The sequence below is a fragment of the Synchiropus splendidus genome, chromosome 8, assembly GCF_027744825.2.
Source record: "Synchiropus splendidus isolate RoL2022-P1 chromosome 8, RoL_Sspl_1.0, whole genome shotgun sequence".
Classification (NCBI taxonomy): domain Eukaryota; kingdom Metazoa; phylum Chordata; class Actinopteri; order Syngnathiformes; family Callionymidae; genus Synchiropus; species Synchiropus splendidus.
Window position 1 is genome coordinate 15,513,980 of NC_071341.1, and position 20,112 is coordinate 15,534,091.

Below are 20,112 nucleotides of genomic sequence, written 5' to 3' on the forward strand. Positions count from 1 at the left end.
CTGCTCTGATCCGACCTGCACATCTCTGGGTCCTGGAGACATGCAGGTCATCAAGAGGAGGTTTTTTTTTTTTTTTTTTTTGCGATGGGCTCAGCAATACGTGCACGGTCGGAATCATGGCGTAGCACAAAGCGTCATGGAAGAGGCACCTCTATATTCCCAGCTTCATTCCTGCTGGGTGAGGAAACAGGAATTAGCTTCCCGGGACCTGGGATTTGGTGATACTGAGGTGTATAAAATGTCCGCAGGTTCAGCATCAAGTCACTTGACGCTTGACTCACACTGGTGCGGTCTGGTGTCACCCCAGTCTCTGAGAGAAGGTGATGGGTTTCAGGCGAGGAGCTGGACTCTTGGCGGCTGCGCACACATCTGCTGCGCCGCAGGGTGCCAGCTCACTCTCCAACGCTCCGGAGCTTATCGGAAACTTTGATGTTGCCCAGTTATGTGATTTGAAATATTGTTGCCATGGTGCCCAGGATCGTTAAACCTTCATCCGTGAACTGGAAAGAAACAGAATATTTCAGCAACGTTACGGGATGCAGCTGCGTTAAAGGAATGTGAAACCGAAGTAAACAGGTTTAAGTTTAGTGCGCCGGCCTGTTGTTGATGTGGTTTTTTTTTTATCGATCTGTTCTGTTTGAGTTGCAAAAGAATTGTTTGTTTTTACATTTTAAAAATGTTATGCAAACATTCTATTGTTATAAAGTATTATGTCCTGTTTGTGTCCAGTGGTGAGGATTTTTTTTATTTTTATTATCATTATTTTTTATTCATTTAACTGTGTTTTCTTCTCTGGCAGTCAACCATGATCAGTCCAACTGTCAGATGTTACCATTTCTTAATTTCCATTTACGATCCATTATTTATTCTGTCAAGCTCTGTGAACATCTGTTTATCTTTTAGTCTATTCCATTTTAATTTGAATTTCATAGAAATGTTGCGTCCGTTATGCCAGTTCCCCCTGGATGGGATTTAGTGCAAGGTTTTGATCCCCCTTTTTATTGCATATTTCTGGGTTGAAGAGAAAGCTTTTATTTTTACTACGGCAATTTATAGTTTCCCTCCTTTTTTTAATATTAAACATCCATAATTTTGGACTGGAATTGCTGATACAACAACAACAAATAAGAGAAGAATAGTAATGATAATATTTTTTTACAATGTTTTTGGAGAATTTATTTGAATCTTTATTTGAACTTTGGCATTTCTTCATTTATTATTATTATTTGGAATTACTTTTATTATTTATTTGATTTCCTCAAGATTTGAGTTTCTCATGTCATTTGAAATATTATATTATATATATATATTTATTGAGTTATTTCGTTATTTATATTATGTGAACCTCACCATTATAGTGACACATTTTCGAAGTGAGGAAACAAACTGATTAATTTTTTCGTTTACATGAAAGTGATTTTTAAAAACACCGTGTCCAAACCCGAGCGGCTACAAAGGTCACATCGTGACTCCAGATCCTTTCGCAGAAGAAAGACGCAGCCGGTGAGGCCTGTTCCAAGTTGGCACATTTCTATCAAAGAATGCACTTTATTGAAAAAAAGAAAGGAGAGAACTGAACTTAGTTACAACACACATGCGTGAAATGTGCACGATCACGACACAGCTGACAGCCTGAGCAAGTCAAACAACCGTCGAGGCCTGGAAACCACATCGCAGGTCTGTTGCGGGGCTTTTTAATGAGCTGACATTCAGGAACGCTCCACGCACAGCTATAAATGTCTTTGAAAGAAACCTTCACCTCCGCTCTCATTGCTAATGGCTTGATATGAAAAACATGGTTTACGGCGACGCCGACTCTGAAGTGGAGCCAGGGAGTTCATTTGCCGCACCAGGAGATTGTCAACGATTGCACAACTATTTACATTCAAAGCACCGTTTTACGTCATGTCAGTTTGTTTTGCTGTAACTTGGGGTGGAACTCAGGTGTGAAGAACATCTCGACTCTCTCTGTCTCCGTTCAGTCTCTTCCCCGTCTTCTGCTGCCGGATGCTGCGGGAGAAAGGTGGAGCACAAATTAAGCTTGGTGGTTGTTGGAGGCTGGTTTTGGTGGTTGACTTGAGCGAGTGACACGCTAATATTGCAGTTAGCAGAAGGTCAGAAAATAGGAGCTCAGCTTCAGAGCCTGCCTCACTTCACTGTTGTCTGAGTTTCGTGTCATGTAAGTCGTCTTTCATCAGACGTGCTGCCAACTAGTGGCGGGAGGCCATCACTCCATCTTCAGTCTATCTCTAGCCTCCACATCCATGACGCTCATCTTCCTCTCCTTCATCTCCAGCATTCTTAGTCCAAAACTTGGGCTCCAGTTAGTTAGTATGGAAGCCAAGCACAGACGTTTCAAGCTCTCATGGGCCTCATCCAATGACATGGTTGGCCAGATTCATCTCCCAGGATGCGAGGAGCTATTGTAACACAAGCTCAATCCTGTTCTTCCAAGCGGCGAAGCTACAGCCAGCAGCTCTCCTGGTGAGTCTCACTGTCAAAGTTCAAACCTCCTGCGGTGGTTTTTCAGCTCACAGTTAGCTTAAAGCAGCGCTCTTCATCAGGCATTGCAACAGCAGGTTGGAAGCCAGCGGAGCGTTTATTCCAGCAAGAGCATCTGCATCACTAGCAATGCAGAAGTTACCTGTGATTCTCCGCGGAGCGTTTCGTCTCAAACCACCCTCTTCATAGGCAAACAAACGTCACACGTTACTCATGACTGTTGACTGGCCACGACTCACAGTCTGGTGAACTCACCGTGGATTACTTTGCTCAGCCGATCGCTGTTGAAATCAGGCTTGACCTCAAGCGTGGAGAAAGACGAGAGGTGTCCTGGTGGACGACAGAGACGCATCACACATCGACTCGGCTGCTTGTTGAGTTTCTCAAACAAGGCGAAGCCACTTGAACTCACCGTCCAGGGCTACGTTAGTGGTTCCTGAGCCGACCGAGTACTGAGGCCCTGGAAAACACACTCAGTTAGCACCGCACTTAACAACACATTTGCTTGACTTGATGCATGTAGCTCAACCAGGAGGAGACACTGAGGAACATAAAGAAGTAAATCAGTGTCAAAGGTCTTGAATGAAAAAAAAAATTGAATAAAATAATTGAAATTTGAAAATAAAACCTGTGTATGCCGTGGGAAAACTGAGTATTTAAAATCTAATGAATACATTTTAAAGTTAAAAACAAAACTTATTTCGTGTTCTTTTGGATTCAAGATTTGATTTAACTTGCCAAAAACAAAGTTAAAACGACATTTTAATCACTGGAGAAGCAACTGGAGACAAGTCAGTGATTCAAATTGGTTTCAATCTGATTAGAAAGCATTTCTATCTGGAAGCCGCAAATGGTTCTCGATGACGTCATGTGGTCTGAGGGTTTGGTGTTTACAGAACAAGACCTCGGTGGTTTGGAGCTACTGGAGAGGATTTTATTTTCTGTAAAAACAGTGGCTGACACTGAGGCTTCTGACACACAGTGTCGCGACTGAGACAATCCAGTCATATGTTTGCGACTGTGTGTCGCAAACATATGACTGGATTCTCAGAGCTCAAACACAACTTGATCCTCAAATGAGTAAATAAACTGCTCAGTGCCAAGTCCAAATGTTTCTTTGAAACAAAATGAAGTTTGGCTGTTTGTCACATGCAACATTAGGACTCTGCTGCAGCTCTAACTCAGACACAGTATTTCTGCTCTGAAGTGAACAAAGTAGTTCTGGAATCGATGCCTGACTTTATCTGGGTGTGTGGTCAAAGGAAAGACTTCCTTCTCATCTGGAATCTCTGACTAGCTGAGGGAATACCAAGGTGCTCCCAGGTTTTTGCCTGCAGCGTCCTCCCAGGTGGACATGCAGGAACACGTCCCCAGAGGGAGACAAGCAGAAACATAACTGGAGGCCTTCAGTGTGGAGGAGAAGCAGCTTTGCTGTGATGGTGCTCGAATGTGAGTGACCCAAAAAGATGGATGGTGCTTGTGGATCTAGGTCAAATTCAAAGGTTCATGTTTACACTTTTGGGGAGACTGAAATTGAAAATAGACAGACTATAGTACCAGACTTCACTTTGGATTCGGATCAGGATCAAGTGTCTGCATTTGAAGATACCCTGAGAAGAACTGGCTGCGCCTTTGAGGATCGCTTGATGCATTTGTGAATGTTATTTCCACAGTCAAAGCTAGAGGAAGACTTTTGAAGAAAGGTGGTGGAAGAGTGTGGTTCTGACCTGATAATACCCGGGTCACTTTGGTGATGGACGGCTCTCCTTCGATGACTCGGGTCACTTTGGTGATGGCGGGCTGGCCCTCAATGACTCGGGTCACTTTGGTGATGGAGGGCTGGCCCTCAATGACTCGGGTCACTTTGGTGATGGTAGGCTCTCCTTGGATGATCCGCGTCACCTTGGTGACCTCAGGAACTGGAGAAAACAGCGAAGGTCAGGAGGCTTATGGGAGCGCTACCACCTTGTTTGACACAGAGAACGTTCCATTTGCATGGCTGACTCCAACACATTCCCAGAATCCAGGGTGAAATCGAGACCTCTTGGGGGACTTTAACCAGAGACCTGAACTCGCAAAGTTTGCCTCCAGAGGTCTTCTTCAACGTACTGTAACTGGTGAAGATGTTAGTAAACACAGCTGTGTGATGAATGACTCATGGATTAGAAGCTTCTTATGGGTAAACATTGGTTGCTTCCCCATGAAGACTAACCAACTCTGCAGAGTCATCAGGACGGACTGGAAGAAGCCCAGAAGAAACTTTGCAAAGATGCGCTTCCAATTCCGGCAAATATTTACGTTTGCATAAACGAAGTTGGAATCGGAAACTTCCTGTACATGTTGTCAGCAGGGTCGAGCGACTGGTTGTGGCCCGATCACTTTATGGTGTGAGTCGTAACAGCAGTTAACAGAATACACACGCCTGCTGTGGTCGCTGAGAAGGAAATGAAAACTGATGACCAAGACACTTCATGACACTGTACGGTATGTCACTGTTTTTGTGAAATAAAAGTTAAAGTCTTTCAGTTTAATTCTGGGTTTGTTTTAATTTGCTTTCTCTTTTTTTTTACATTAATTACTGATGGTAGTCGTATTTTGGGTGGAGTTTAAAAACATTGTCAAGTGAAACGTGGCTGCACCTGATCTCCACATGAGCCTTAGTACCCAAGTCAAGCTTGTCCTTTGCATGAGCAGATTAACTTTGACAGCGATTGGTAGACTTTGAAAATGTGTTGGAGCAACGCGGCAAACGGACCTTTCACTGGATGGGAAAGGTGGCTTCGTCGTACTAGATGTGATTCATAATCCTTGACACTCATCCCTTTAATACCCCCTGAGTTATACAGTTATTAAAACAGATTAGGAATCACATGATGATGAGTCCTCGTCATCATGACTGTACCTTCCTGGACGACTCGTGTGACGGTCCTCTCTGATGACGACAGGAGACAGACAGGTGACTCCAGACACATTGACAAAAACATCGCCGGTAGATGAAAGAAAATACTACAAATAGAAACTTACTGATGAAGGTGAGAGGGATTTCCTGGTATCTGTATCCGGAGATGTACTGTGGAGAGATGAGATTAGCACAAGGCACTGTTAGAGGTCTACATCATCTGGATACCAGTCACTCAGAGATGCCACAGTACGACTGGTGGGAGAGGAAGACATCTTGTCTAGAAGACCACCAACCTGAATCTGGATGTAGCGGATGAGCCTCTTCAGCAGCGTGAGGAGATTCTGGTTTCCAACCGGGACATCTGGAGAACATTCACATCTCAGTTGCACAAATATTCTCAAAGTTCTTCTGCAACACAACTTCTCTCACTTCAAACCTCCTTCTGACATGTCATATAACTGAAGCTAACTTTGAACTGTGCAGCACAAGGTGTTCGGTGTACCACAGGGTTCAATGCTTGGCCCAGTTTTACTGTCACATTTCTGCTCTTCGAATATGAGATGCTAAATGACATGCTAAGGACTTCTACAACTCCTTAGTCTATTGTTAGTTCATGACCTTTATAGCAAAATAATATGCTTCCAGAATTACAAAAAACAAAGTAAAGCTTGAAACACAAATGCAACAATGATAATGTTTCTTGAAATAAAATGTGTATTTTTTTCATTCAATGATTCCAATTTTTGCGCATCCAGTACAGAATTTACAGTATTTGGCCCAATTGCTGGTTATTGTGACACTGTTCTTGTGAATGATTCCAAGAGATAACCTGAAAAAAAGAATAAAAAATGGTACTGTACCATGAGGACTTGTACAGCGGAGCAAGAGAATTTAAGAACTTGAAGACAGGTTTTGCAAAAGTGAGTTTTTTTTCCCTCAATTTATTCAGGTTTTTATCTTGGAATCTGTGTTTTAAAAACAGTAATGTAGATCTCTTTGCATATCAACTACCAACAGAAAATGTAAATAAGATGTGAATAAGAATGATTCGGATTTCATTTTTCATTGTAATGGTTTTCATGTCTTTATCTGTCATATCTTTGTCACTGAGTGATTGATTTAAACAAATGGACTGAACAACTCCTCCAGCTCTCCTGGCAATCTCAGTAGTTTTCCTTCTTGAGCCAGGTGCAGTTATTACCTGCAGGATACAGAAGGCGATTGACGAAGTGCACCACTCCGTTCGTGGCCATGATGTCAGATTCTGGGACTTGGACCGAGTTCACCTGCATGGTGTTGTTGGCCTGGAGGGAGGCAATCGGAGGAGAGCTTCAGTCAGTTCCGTCGTAAACTTGCGGAGGAGCAATAAAGCTTGTTTTTAATCAAGTTTATCGAGTGACATCAATGTTTATGGCGCTAATAAATCAGAGCTAGTGAGAGATAAATGAGCTTGATAAGAGAATGGCTACTGTACAAACACTGACTGATAAAACTCACAAAGATCACTCTCAAGTTGCTGCCCTGCAGGGACTTGAGGAGGTTCGTGACCCCGGTTTCCAAGCCCCCGCCGATGAAGATGCCGCCATTGATGTGGTACAGGAGGATGGTTCTGAGGGCGTTCACGTCACCTGAAGTGAGAGCATGGAAAACGTCTCAACTTGAGCGACTGTGCTGTGGAGAAGCCGAGAGTTTGTCTGGTGAGCCCACATGCAGCAACCCGCAGCACCTTAAAAGGGACTTCCAGGATCCCGTGGGTGTCTGGAAAAGCTAGACTTGGCAGATTTCAGAAGACTATCATGTTTGCCGATGATGAAAGCATTTGACATGTGAGTCAGGAGGATGTGGAGGAGAAGCTGGAGAGTTATGAGCCGGGGAGAAGAGGAAGCAAAGTCATCACAATGACAGGGAGGCAGGCGGGCGAGTGAACAGGCAGTGAGTCGAAGTGAAAACAGATGTCCAGAGTAAAAGACAGCGATGACGGGAAGTGATGAAAAGGGTGCAGGCGGGGTGGAACGGTGGAGGCAATAGTGCTGTGATGTGTGGTATAAGACTCGAGCGTCAGGGTTAGATGAGTCAGATGCTGAGATTGTCACTGGGACTGGGCGGACATGGATGTTTGGAGGGGACAGATGGTTTGAACATGTGGAGAGGAGAGACAGAGTTGGACCAAGAATGTAGGAGGTTTATACCGTCTGCAGTATTTCAAAAAACCTCTCCCAAGAAACGTGAAGACGAGTTTGAGACACGTACTCTTCAGCAGCTCCATGTCGCTGGTGCTCAGGCCTTCAAAAGCCTTATCGCTGGGGGCGAACAGAGTGAAATCCCCCTCCTGTCTCAGCACCTCAGTGAGTCCAGCAGTTTCCATCAAAGACAAAAAGATCCTGCGGCACGGGGAAGAAAAGTTGGCCGAATTAAAAACCACTGGAGACGGACAGATTGCAACAACAGCACTTTCTCATTCACATATGTGCCATGTGGGTTCAACGGAAAGACCTAGACATCAGCGGTCCGGGTGTTATGTGGCGTCTAATACCACAGTCGGCTTGGACGTACTTACTTGAACCCTCCGTGCTCCATCAGAATCTCGTACATGGTTTTTTGGGCCGGTTTTAAAAGAGTCCTCATGAGGTGCAGGGCTCCGTTGCTTCCTTCCTTGCTGCCTCGGATCAGGCAGGCATTCTCGATACACACGGCCTGTGGGAATAATCCCATCAATCACACTGTGACTGGATCATTTGAAGACAAAGGAAAAGTATGTTTTGGTCTGAGGAACAATGACCCACTGTGCGGTAGATGAAGACCCGCAGCCATTTCCCCATGATGGTTTCCAGCCTTTGGCCGTTGTACAGCTGCCCCAGAGTGATCTTGTTCTTCAAGATGTGGTTCTCCAGAATGAGCTTGAGGTATCTCTGGTCCATGGTCATGACTTCATCTGATGAGGAACGGAGCAATGCACCAGTAAGAAACGAAGCTTGCCCACGAGCAGCCAGCAAGACAAGGCATGATTTACAGTCTCTCTTTGAAGAGCTATAACAATGTAATGCACAAAATGTGTTGAGAATTTACAGATCGAATGTAGGACTCCTGTTCTCCAGCTGTGTTTGACTCTTACAAGCCTTTCAAAAATATCCTCGACCTCAGGCGACCATGGGGTGCAAAACAGCTGCATAGAGAAAGCCTTGTTTCAGCCAAAACGATGGCATTGAATAAGTGGAAGTAAGAAAACAGGATGATCCCAGCAGCTCAGTGCAGGGGCCAGTGTATCGATCAACTTCAGATGCTTGATAAACATGGCGTTGAATCATGCCTTCTAATCTTGGTGCTTTATGGATGTGTTTGTGTGTGTATCTTTAATGTCTTTGGTTATTGTTATAGCGAAATAATGTGCAACCAGAATTACAAAAAACACAGTACAACTGGCAAATGCAACAATGGCGATGTTTCGTAAAATAAAATTAAAAGAAAATGTTTTTGCACATCTAGTACAGAATTTACGGTATTTGGGCCAATTGCTGGTTCTCGTGACACTGTTCTTGTGAATTGATCCCAAAAGATTAGGTAAATCATGAGTTCAATTGAAAAAAAAAAGAATAAAAATGAGCCACACAAATGTACCGTGAGTACTTTTTACAAAGGTGAGGGCTACTTTTTTTTTTTGCTTCAATTTATGCATGTTTTTATCTTGGAGTCTCTATGTTAAAAACAGTAATTTAGTTATCTTTGCATATCAATTACCGGCAGAAAATGTAAATAAATGAAAAAAATTATTAGGATTTCATTTTTCATTGTAATGGTTTTCATATCTTTTGATGCAGTTCCTAATGGAAAATCATGAGCAGTATGCCGTAACTAATAACCCTGTTATCACTACGAAGTTGTGAAGCGCTGGAGACCCACCAGTGAAGACAGAGTTGACCGGGGCCAGCAGGGTGTACTCCAGCTGTGGGCGCATGGCGGCTGCAAAACCCATCTCAGAGATCATGTTCCCAAATGTGGACTGAGAGTCTCCCACCAGTTCCACGACTTGTTTGGCTGAAAAGGCAAAATAAACTGAGGAAGAAGAAAAGGCTTCGGCGAGCGCATACCTCCACCGAGGAGCCCATTGAATGCGACTTTATAAACACAATAAAACTGCATCCGAGATTGAACAAAATCAAACCCAGGCAACAGTGGTGGATGGGCTGAATTCTAACCACTAGACCACCACTGATGTCGACCTCACTGCATCGCGATCTTTCTTCGCAACCCTAAATCAATTATGAATGAACAATGACACACTATTTGACAGTCATCCCGGTGTTCCAGTTTATGGACAACAACCAAGCAGTCTAACCTGAGTCTGGCATGAGGACCTCGTCGATGAGGTGGATGACGCCATTGGTGGTGACGATGTCCTTCTTCCGCACCATCTTCACACCGTTGACCGTCAAGCTGTCGCCGTCGCAGCCAATCACGATATTGTTGCCCTCCAGAGTCTCATATGTGCTGCCGGACATGATGGCCTCGGAGCACTGGACCGAGTCCAGGATGTGGTATTTCAGCATAGCTGTCGGGATAATAATGGAGAGGGGGCGCTGACTCAGCAGGTTGTGTGCACAACAGACCAGATGTGGAACCCGAAACTCCCTTAGATCCCTTCAGTCATTCTAAGAAGGCGTTGTGTGCTTTATCGGTGTAAGTTCGGGTAAATGAATTTGAGCTAATATAAATGTTGGGAGGTTGCCAGCTTGACAAACACGCTGAGGGAAGCAGTCGCTCCAAATATACATTGTGTCGTCCACCGTGTTATTAAACTATTGTGCAGTTGCGAGCTTGAAAACCTTAACATTTTGCAGTGTGACTCATTGTTCGGCCACGTCACCCACAATCCGAAACAGCGAACCTATTATTAGCAGTTTTGTTACATGAGACTTCTCAAGATTTACTGCGCCATCCATTGAGGTTTCATCTGTTTCCAATTGAAGTTGGTCACTGAGATCCTGGCAGAAATATGGTGCATGTTAAACTTTTAATACGGAGTTGGCTGGAGTCGGGCCGAGAGTGGAGAATCGATGTATCCGTTACCTTGAAGGACCTTCTTGTCGTCCTGAAGTCTCTCCAACACGTCGATGCCGAGTCTCTCGAAGGCCTCATTGGTGGGGGCGAAGACAGTGTAATGTCCCGCCTGACCCAGTTTCTCTATCAGACCGGCGTTCAGAGCCACGTCCTGGGTCATGCACAGTAACAACAATCGGCTGAGCCCGAGGGTGACGACGGTGCTGCTCTGGGGAACATTTGTTTGGACTCACGCTCAGAGTTGACAGATCATCATCCACCTCGATGACATCCTGGATGGTTCTACCGATGGCGCTGATGACGCGGTCGACCACATGGACGACGCCGTTGGTGGCCACTTGGTTTCCGTGGATGATCCTGGCGCAGTTCACGGTGACAATCTGGGATGGACAGTGAAGGAAGCAGAGCACATATTCACTTGATTCACTCAGGTTCTGTTTTAGACTCATTTCCGCTCGCTTCTGTACCCACCCCATTGGAGTAATGGTTGATATGAAGGCCAAGGTCGTTGTACATGGAGGTGACTGTCATTCCGTTCTTTAAGTCTTTGGTCAGGAGGCGTTTGTTGGACATGTGGTAATGCAGAGCGTTGTACAGTTCAATGTTGACGTTGCTAACCAGAGCGTTCCTCATGTCCTGTTAGGAGAGACAGCCAAGTCACTCACGTAACACCGTCTGATGTTCTCAACTTACATCATCCAGCAGATCCCAGGCCTCATTGCTGGGAGCGAAGAAGGTGTACGATCCCGATCCCTCGATCTCCGGCTTCAACTTGGACATGTCGGAGTATTTCTGGGTCGAGGTGGCTTTCACCAAACCCAGAGTGCCGTAAACGTTGTCAATTGGGGCCACTGAAAAGGAAAAAAACACAATGTGTATCATAACTTCATGAAAAATGATAACCCAGCCTAACATCTGGGAAAACACGCCGCACATGTGTCCACAAGATGCGAGACGTTCCACTTTTCTTTGTGTCTGAAGTTATATAGCCCATGAATGGCGCCAGCGCGACGGCCTGGAATAACCTTTCCTATTGGACCTTCCTGAATCACTTCGGTTGCCATAAAAAACGTTTTTCTTTGGTACACATGTTAAACAAATTCATCAGTGTGGAAACAACAACGTTTCATGGAAGAGAATCTACAGACTTTATATGAAGCCAGTAAACAAGAGTGAAGACAGATGCAGAACTTGAAAGTTGTTTGGAAAAGACAGACTGCTCTTTCGATATTCCTGGGTAGTTTAAGGCTTTTATACAGCAGGTCGGCTTGAAGAAATCCAGTTTGTTTTTTCTTTATATAGAAAACTCCCTCATGAAACCTTTTCAGTTCAAATTTCCCATTCACTTGTTTTAAAGTGGTCTGTTGTTTATTTAAGGTTTGGGTTCTGACTATGGCGAGCAACTCGCCTACATCCTCTCTCACTTTCACAGCTCTCTTTTTCTGACAGACCACCCATTGCCATGTTGTTGCGTAGTTGTTACGGTCAACCTGCCTCGCATCACACTGAATTCACGGTATCCCACTTTTTGTTTTTTGGCAACTGCTGCTCGTCCCGGGAAACTGGCCCTGGCGCTGACTCTGTCTTCCATATATTCTACCACACAATGGCCTCAGGAAGTGCTGTCTTCATGTGACACCGAAGACTTGACACCTCAGGAGTGAGAATGTGCTGGGACATCAGACCATCTTTCCTGCAGGTCTATCCACGTCATTCAATTCCTGTCAGTTTAATACAGAACAGGACCTTTGCATGGGGTCCTCTTGGGTCCTTTCCCACCCGCTGGTCCTCATTTAGAGGCATATAATCAGAAAATTGAAAGAAACAAAAAGCGAAAGAGAAAAAAAGCCTCAACTGCAGAAAATAAAAATGTTTTCTCAACACTGAATTGGCCATTTTCAAGCAATCTATGAAGGTTTTATCGCATTTAGTGTGATTCTGAATGCAACAAGTTAGACAATATACTTGGGAACATCATATACATATGGCCTTTTTTTCTTTCTTGAAGGGTTTGCGAACATACTGCAGTTGTTTTACAAACGCCAAGCCAAGATCCAGGTCTGCAGAGGTGAAGGCTTGTTTAGTGGTTGTACCACAACCACTTTAACAGTACGACTTTACCGTACTGGACAGGAAAAGGGAATCTAGTCCTTGCTGATGCGTTCAGGTACTGGTTGGGACAGTTTAACAGCGATCCATGGCTCTTAGAAGGAGCTCAGGCTAAAGGATGTGAAGAGGATTTTGGTTACCTGCAGGGCAACCGCGCATGCCGTCCAGCTTCATGTATCCCGGGCAGCACTCGTACAGCACAGTCCTGCAAGCAGATTCACACATGCTCTTAATCGATGGTTAGAATTTGTCATGTCCCTCGACATCCAGTCACCGGCAGAGGTTTTACCCGGTGTTTCCAGATGTGGATCCGCTCCAGCGTTACCACAACAAGAAATCACAGAGCTCCAGCCAAGGCCCCGGTGATTCATGCAAACATTACAGCAGCAGATTTATAGCTCCCTGCTTCTTGTTGATGGTTTAATCCTAATAAGAGTTTGAGAGTATGGGATCTGTCTTTACAGGTTGGATGGTGTGCGTGGAAACTTCTCGTCGCATCTAAACAAGCTCAGCGTACAGTTTGTTTCCATGATTATGATCCGTTTTTATGAAAGGGGGGTGAGGGGTTTATATATTTGATTATCCTAAAATGAGACTCAGGATCGGCAAGTAAAACTAGACCGAGAGGGACCGTAAAAGTACAAGCAGCTGGATATAAAGATGACGGCAACATATATTCCCCGTGTCAGCAGGTTTGAACGTGTTCTTGGCGCATTAGCTCAGCGCCTGGAAATGTGAGTGAATCCCTTTAAGGGTGAAGTGGAACGCACCAATAAAGCGAGTCACTGAGGATGGACCTACTTAAGATAAACAATACCACATGAGGCGCTGGAGGTCCATTTATTCTGATTCGAGTTGCTCGTCCGTCTGACAGGCTTCTGCAGCGATGACGTCGCTGAAGATTTACAGCGAATGGAAGATCCTGTCGAGCCCTTTTGTTTTTAAAATGAGTTGAAGGCATCGATCAGCAGAATCAGAGCTGGCAGCAAACACGAGCCGGGGAAACTCAGTGGTTCACTTTAATGGACCCCTGTGGGGTTTTATATTCAAATGTTTCAAGATGCTTCTCAAGCACAAAGGAGCAAATTGAAATGAAACATCTCGCCCAGAGCGTTGGACGCAAAAAAACGTATTGACACAATCAAACGGCAAGATTTGATTTTACGTAAGTTGGCAGCCACATTCTTATTTTCAGGCATCCGGAGTGAAAGGTAGGAGACACTCAAGTTGTAGCCAAGACCAAGACCATACTGAATACAGAAGCCAGTCTGTTAGTCATACAGACACACACATTACTACAAACAAAACGGTCAAAGTGAATGAATACTTTCAGTTTGATCTGTATTCAGTTTGGTCTTGGTCTCAGCTCCTTCAGTGGTTTTGGTATTGATTCATTCTTGGGCCTTCAAAGTCTTGGATTTGCTCTGTATGTTAGGTGGTCTGGACTTCAACTCTAGGGGACACCCTGGACAAGTCTTCATAGGACACATATAGACAGACCACCCCTTTCCCACACACTTACATGTGGACTTTCTGTCAGAAGTGTGGGAGGCAAACGGAGTGTATTTGTGGTGTCAACTTAGGAAGCTACCAATATGGGGCTCCATCAGAGGTCGTCCGAAAAGCTAGCTGACGTGCAATTCGAGGAAAACGGCTATTCATATTTCCTGGCTAATGCAGTTATCATGCCACTATTATTGAAACGTTAACATTGCTAAAGCAAGTTCAACCGCTATCAAAGTTTACAGATGCTAAAGAGGGCCTCTGACTGACGGTTCCTTCTTCATCCAAGTTTATTTTAGCAGTGAAATCACTTGATCAAACTGTCCTGTTATTTCAGGCCAAAATAGAGGTGACCCTAAGAGACTGACTTGCTGTAATTTGTTGTACTTGGAAAAGTGCGTGTACTATAAGCAACGTCACCCCGAGTCTTTGTCCTCGAGGGAGGCCGAGCAGAAACCAGTTTCCTTCCTGCAGCGAGCAATTCACGGTTGACATCCGCTGCTGACGTCGGAGACGGCGAGCAGACAAAAAGGTTTGTGGGTCACGGCCAGCGCTTCCACTCTCACAGCTGTTTATGAAGTGAAATTGGACCAAGTCGGAGTCAGGGATGAGAACACACAAAGTCAGCAAACCCCCCCCACTTATGCTGGTCTCAGGGGGGATGTTGTCTGGCCGAGGAGTTGGAAACTTCTGACCAGCCAGCGTTTTGGTCAAATAAGCATTTCATAAAGAAGAACAGTCACTCGGTCAAACGGCGTCGACGTCTTTAATGTCCTCACAGAGCCCCCGCCACCGACTTGTGCAAACTGTGTCCTGGCAACCAAAATGCTTAGGAAGCAGAATGAGGAATGACTGGATTAAATTTAAGCGGTGGGAAGAAGCATTAATCCAAATATAACAGTACGAGAGCCAAAAAGGAAACAAAGTCATCATCGCTTGTGCAGTTACTGACGTGAACCTTTGTTCTTCGCATGAAAGATTAACGCTCCAAACTGGTGCCTCTTAGAGAGTCTCAGAGAGTTGTCATTTACTGCTGTTGATCGCGTCTGAATATGAAAAGAAGAAAATTGATTTTGCACATAAGGCGCACTGGTCTATCGGGCAGTCAGTTATTTCTGCGTACGGGCTTTAGAATGCGCAACGGTACGCGTCATCACTTCCAGACAAGTTTTAAAAGCCGTCAGTCATATGTATTTCGGGCACTTCCTGCCACTACTACAGTGTTTCCGGAGCTCCATGTTGCAGCTGACAGCAGCTGTGGATGCACATTGTTTTTTTAAGACGCAGGGAATAGTGCGGAAATCACGGAATATTGCACTTTTCATGTCACCAGCATTCTACAGAAACCGTTACTCACTCATACTACATTCATAACAGCGCTGGGGATCGACAATAGCAATTCAAACCAACAACCTCGGGTTTATTGGATGGGAATAAATAAAAAAAATCGAGGAAGCCACAGCCCCCTCTCTGGATACTCATGGTAACTGCAAGTTACAGGCTGCCTGTAGACATCTGTCAGGTACACATTGCGTAGTATAAGTCAAGTTGTGATCACTAACCTCAGGCTTTAACCAAGCCCTAAAATTAGGTCTGAGCCAGGAAAACTGAGCGATCATCTTAAAATTCCCAACCATTGTGCAACCAAATGCAGAATCTCTGGTCCTGCTCATGCCTAATCTCCTATGTCAATTTGGGATTAAGACCAAGTTGACACCACGAGTGTGAAATAACATGCGGTGTCCAACAATATAACATGAGAATTATGGAATCCAAGGTGTTCATGCGCCTAACGCTCTCCTGTTTGCAGATGATGTGTTTATAATTCCCTCCAGCTCTGAGCAGAGTGTGAAACACTTGAGTGTCCTCTAAAAAGGAATGAAGTTTTCCATCTGAACTGAACTGTGGTTCCTAAGGTGGCGCTCTTTTGGATCTGGCGGGGCAGAACCAGGCCCAGATGGTGAGCTCATCTCCCCTCCCTGGCTTGGAGGCAACACTGGATTCCTACAGCTGGCGGAAGTAGCCCGACCAAAGGGAAGTCCCTGAGGAGACAGTAATCCCCGAAACGCTGCCGTTGAAGATGACTGATGAGTTGTAATGACAGTCATTATATAAACATAAATGTGTCTTCCAGGCAGTGCTTGGAAGAGAAGCCCTGCCGTACCTGCAGCCAGCAGTCAGTCACGACGTGACCTTGGTCAGTCGGCAGGAACTTTCAAATCCTCAGGTTATTGACAACGTGACAACAATGACTTAACAAAGCGAAAAGAAGAATGAATCAAGTGTGGGGGAACCTTCGAAACGGTTAGAGGCCAGCTGTGAAACCATGTGAACCCCTGGATCCTGAGAGTCCCTGAAGCAACATTCAACTGCAACAAAACTCCTCCAGCAAGTGGAAGGTCGTCACAGGACACAGAGACGACCTTTCACACCTATGGAGTTAGAGTAGCCAATAAATCTGTGACAGTGAGAGGAAACCAGAGTGCCTGGAGGGAACTCAACACTTTCTGCTTTGACTCACTGATGCTATTGCGAGTATTCGCAGTCAGCACCTTAGCTAATAGTTCCAGTTTCTCCTTGTTGAAATTTTAGGAATGAAATCAAGCTATTGAATATTATAGTTAGTCACCTGATAAGTTAGTCATAACTCAGTTAACTCAGTATTCCCGCCATTTTTAGAATTGAAATTTTGACTCAACTCAAGAAGCGGAGCTGTTGTCTCATGTGAAAGTTACAGATACTGACTTAAATAACATTTCATGTTTCAAATACTTTCCATTAGCAACTTTAGCATCCATACTATGCTTATGTTTAAGCGCAACAAGCAACGTTTTGATCTGAGTATGCAAAATGCTTCACAAATGTTCAAGCATGAAAAGGTAAGATAACAGAAAAGATAAAATGTAAGAGAAAATCCTGGGTAACTGGGACAAGAATGGGATGCTCTTCAGACAACAGTGCCAGCTGAAAGCTAATCTTTATACAGATCAGGTCAAAATTGTACAGATTGTAAATATCATGGCATTCATTGATTGGAAAACAGCGGTCAGTCTGGTTTTCTTTTTCACATCTTCTATCCACTTCCTGTTTATCTGCGTCATTTTTAAAGGAATTGAAATTTAAAAAATAGCTCTTGTGGACCACATAAATTGACTCGGTGGGCCGAATGTGGGCCGGGGGCCCTGAGTTTGACACATCTGTCTTAAAGCCAATGCATAACAAAAATGCATCTATTGGTAGTTTAAAGCAAAAATAATGGAATGCTGCTATTAGCTTTCAAAGATCATCACAGAGCAGCTTCTTTATATGAGATGTTTTTGCAGCCATTTCCACCAATATGGAGGGACAGTTCTGGGTATGAGTCACTCTTGAGATGAAGAGTTCTACACTTTGACAGGTGAAACATGTGATTAACTGAGTCCCACAACACTTTTTTGAAATGATTCTTCTGTGTGAGATGCGAAGAACAGCCAGCTCTCACCCTCCCACTGACACCTGATAAGATTCCTTGGCTGCTTCTTGCATTGTTTGGCCAAGGTTGGCGAGGAAAGTGTATTCATGGTGAAGAGCCTCTCTGGCAGGACTCAATCGGAACCCAAGAATGCCTAGTGTGCGAGCGAGTGTGTGTGAAAGACTGGACAAAAGACACCGGGCTCCCACCCAAAAGTGCTGAGACAGCTGGAACAACAATGAAAAAGTGAATGTCCAGAATACTTCATGTTTTTCCAATCTGGAGTACAGTTTGTGTGTGTGTTTAAGTGGGGGTTCTATCCTGGAATAGGGGGTTACCAGTGCGGCATCACACAGAGAGCAGACTTTCGATGAAAACCTCCCCTGCACTCATGTGGATCGAGTGAGGTGGAGAGAAGACAGTGAGCTGGAGTCATGAAACAAGACTTACGCTTTCTTTCCGCAGATGGAGCCCTGGTACCAGTTACGGCAGGTACTGAAGTACTTCTTCTTGGTGCCCATGACCTGCTGGAGCGCGCACACATTTGGTCTGCAGGGGGGAGGAGTTGAGCCGGCGTTACACTTGAACTTGGAAGTGCTCCTGATTCAACTTGGGAACGAGGGGTGTCTGTTATGCAAGCGTTTATACAATGTATTGTCTCTTCAGTCTCAATAAAAAGTGCTCATTTCTGTCTAGAGCTGTCTCTGGAATACATGTATTTAATTTAAATAATTTAACATAAGCTATTTAAGAAGAAATGTGGTTTAATTTAATGTGATTTAAATGCTTTTGAATGTTTTTTCATGGGATACAATCCCCCTAATCAGATTGAGTGTTCATTTTGTATTATTTAATATAGTGTATTATTGAATACATTATTCAGCTTAATTTCTTATTTAGAGTAACTGTATTTATTAGGAGCAAATTTCAAACTTTTATTTCAGGGATTCTATCAATTTTTCATATGAGCATTATTCAATGTTTTTTATACACTTTATATCACATGGAAATTAAATTAAAACTACAAATATTTTCATGTTAAATAAATGAGTATTAATAATGTTTTTCCCGCCTTACTTTATACATGTGTTTTTAAACCACTTTAATTCCTTATTTACAGTAAATATTAAAACATACAGCATTACATTTAAATATACATAAATCTGAATCAGAAAACGTTATTAATAGCAATGGAAATTATTTAAATACATGTGTTTCTGTGATAATGATTATACAGCTCAGTGAATGACCAGTGACTTCAGTTAAACGTCATCTTTTTTAAATCCAAAACACCTTACTATATCAAAATATATATATATATATTTTTGCCTTTATTTGTGGCAGCAGAGAAGCTCCAAAAGTCTTGCCATCACTTACCCTTCTTTCCTGGCCCTGATGCGACTGTGGGAGACGATCTTGTCGTAAGCTGAGGAGTCAGCCGTGTCAAAGGTGGAGAGCACAAAAAGTGCAAAAGCGGCTGCGAAAAGAAGCTTCATCCTGGATTGGTGCACAGGCCCCTGCAGACCCCGACTGATGGGAGAGCACTGCGAGAGGGACTTTATATACCAGCAGTCAAACCTTCCACTCACAGTGGGATGGCAAGATGTGAAATTATGCATGGACCACCCAGACTCTGCACAAACATACATCACAATGCACAACAGTGGCTCATTCAACAGTGTGTTTCGACACAAATTCCTCAGCACACTCGCTGTCTTCTTTTACTTTAATTATAAATGTGAATTGGCTCTTATTAAAATCATCTTTCTCATTGCATTGTTATTGTCAGTAGTCTGGCGCGTGTTAAACTGTCATTGTTTTTCTCTAATGAGCTGCTAAATTATTTTCTGAGGGGTCACATGATTCTGGAAAACTGCACAAGCAGGATCTCATCTGTAAATGTTGGTTTGGACAAACAATGATACCATTTAGCCACTCCAGAAAAGAATTTAGTGCACCACCTAGTGGTGGAGTAGAGAAGTCAACTAGGTGGGATGTGTTTGTCACAAAATATGTTTGGAAGTCGCTCAATTAAAAAATGCATTTTCATTGAACTTTGTTGTGATTTGATTCTTTTTAGATGCAGAAATACAACTTTCTGAATGAATAAAGAAAGTTGTATTTCTTGACTATGAGACGCTTTTGCACTTTTGAGACACTTTTTGTATTTTTTAGTGTTGCGTGTTTCAGTAAAATACTAATAAAAGGGGGGTCATTCTTGGAAATGCTTTTATAAAATGCTTTATTATTATTATTTTTAAGTTTTGCCAGTTTTACCACTGACATGAATATTGGATGAATACTGGATAAAAGATGAGGCTAACAGGCAAATAGTAAAGCCAAAATAAATATCAAATACATAAATAAATCAACGTACATTTGAGAAAATAAAGCCAGAGGAAAACTTCAGCATTTTAAATAAGTCTCAACGCATTGTACTTTTAACCGAAATCTTTCCTCGAGCATTCCTCCTGCTTGTATTTGTCGCTAGAGGGCGCTCGCAGTCTTCTTCTGATCTGAAACAGATGACAGTGAGCTCATTTTTGTTTGAGTAGTCAGATAAATCATACTTTTTGGCTAATGTGCTGGT

At 43.6% G+C, this 20,112-nt stretch overlaps 1 protein-coding gene across 3 annotated transcripts; it reads right to left on the bottom strand.

Moving 5' to 3' along the window:
• Positions 1-1,529: 1,529 nt before the first annotated feature.
• On the bottom strand, positions 1,530-19,065 carry postnb (periostin, osteoblast specific factor b). Of its 3 annotated transcripts, XM_053873675.1 has the most exons (22): positions 18,900-19,065; positions 17,973-18,071; positions 12,709-12,773; positions 11,153-11,310; positions 10,931-11,095; positions 10,693-10,839; positions 10,469-10,610; positions 9,738-9,950; positions 9,302-9,436; positions 8,188-8,336; positions 7,962-8,098; positions 7,655-7,785; positions 6,902-7,032; positions 6,606-6,708; positions 5,698-5,765; positions 5,527-5,572; positions 5,405-5,434; positions 4,230-4,421; positions 2,915-2,962; positions 2,758-2,832; positions 2,645-2,683; positions 1,530-2,010 (listed from the first exon to the last, which is right to left on the bottom strand). In XM_053873675.1, exons 1-22 carry the CDS (start codon positions 19,016-19,018, stop codon positions 1,979-1,981), a joined length of 2,424 nt encoding a protein of 807 aa, XP_053729650.1. In that variant the 5' UTR covers positions 19,019-19,065; the 3' UTR covers positions 1,530-1,978. The 3 variants fall into 3 exon arrangements, with proteins under 3 accessions (XP_053729650.1, XP_053729651.1, XP_053729652.1); XM_053873676.1 differs by lacking the exon at positions 5,405-5,434; XM_053873677.1 differs by lacking the exon at positions 2,645-2,683.
• Positions 19,066-20,112: the final 1,047 nt, after the last annotated feature.

Coding starts and splice junctions, on each gene's coding strand:
- postnb (XM_053873675.1), bottom strand. CDS start 19,018: ATGAAGCTTCTTTTCGCAGCCGCTTTTGCACTTTTTGTGCTCTCCACC. Junction 7,786..7,961: donor ATGGAGCACGGAGGGTTCAA/GTAAGTACGTCC, acceptor CCCGTGCCGCAG/GATCTTTTTGTCTTTGATGG. Junction 2,833..2,914: donor CACTAACGTAGCCCTGGACG/GTGAGTTCAAGT, acceptor GTCGTCCACCAG/GACACCTCTCGTCTTTCTCC.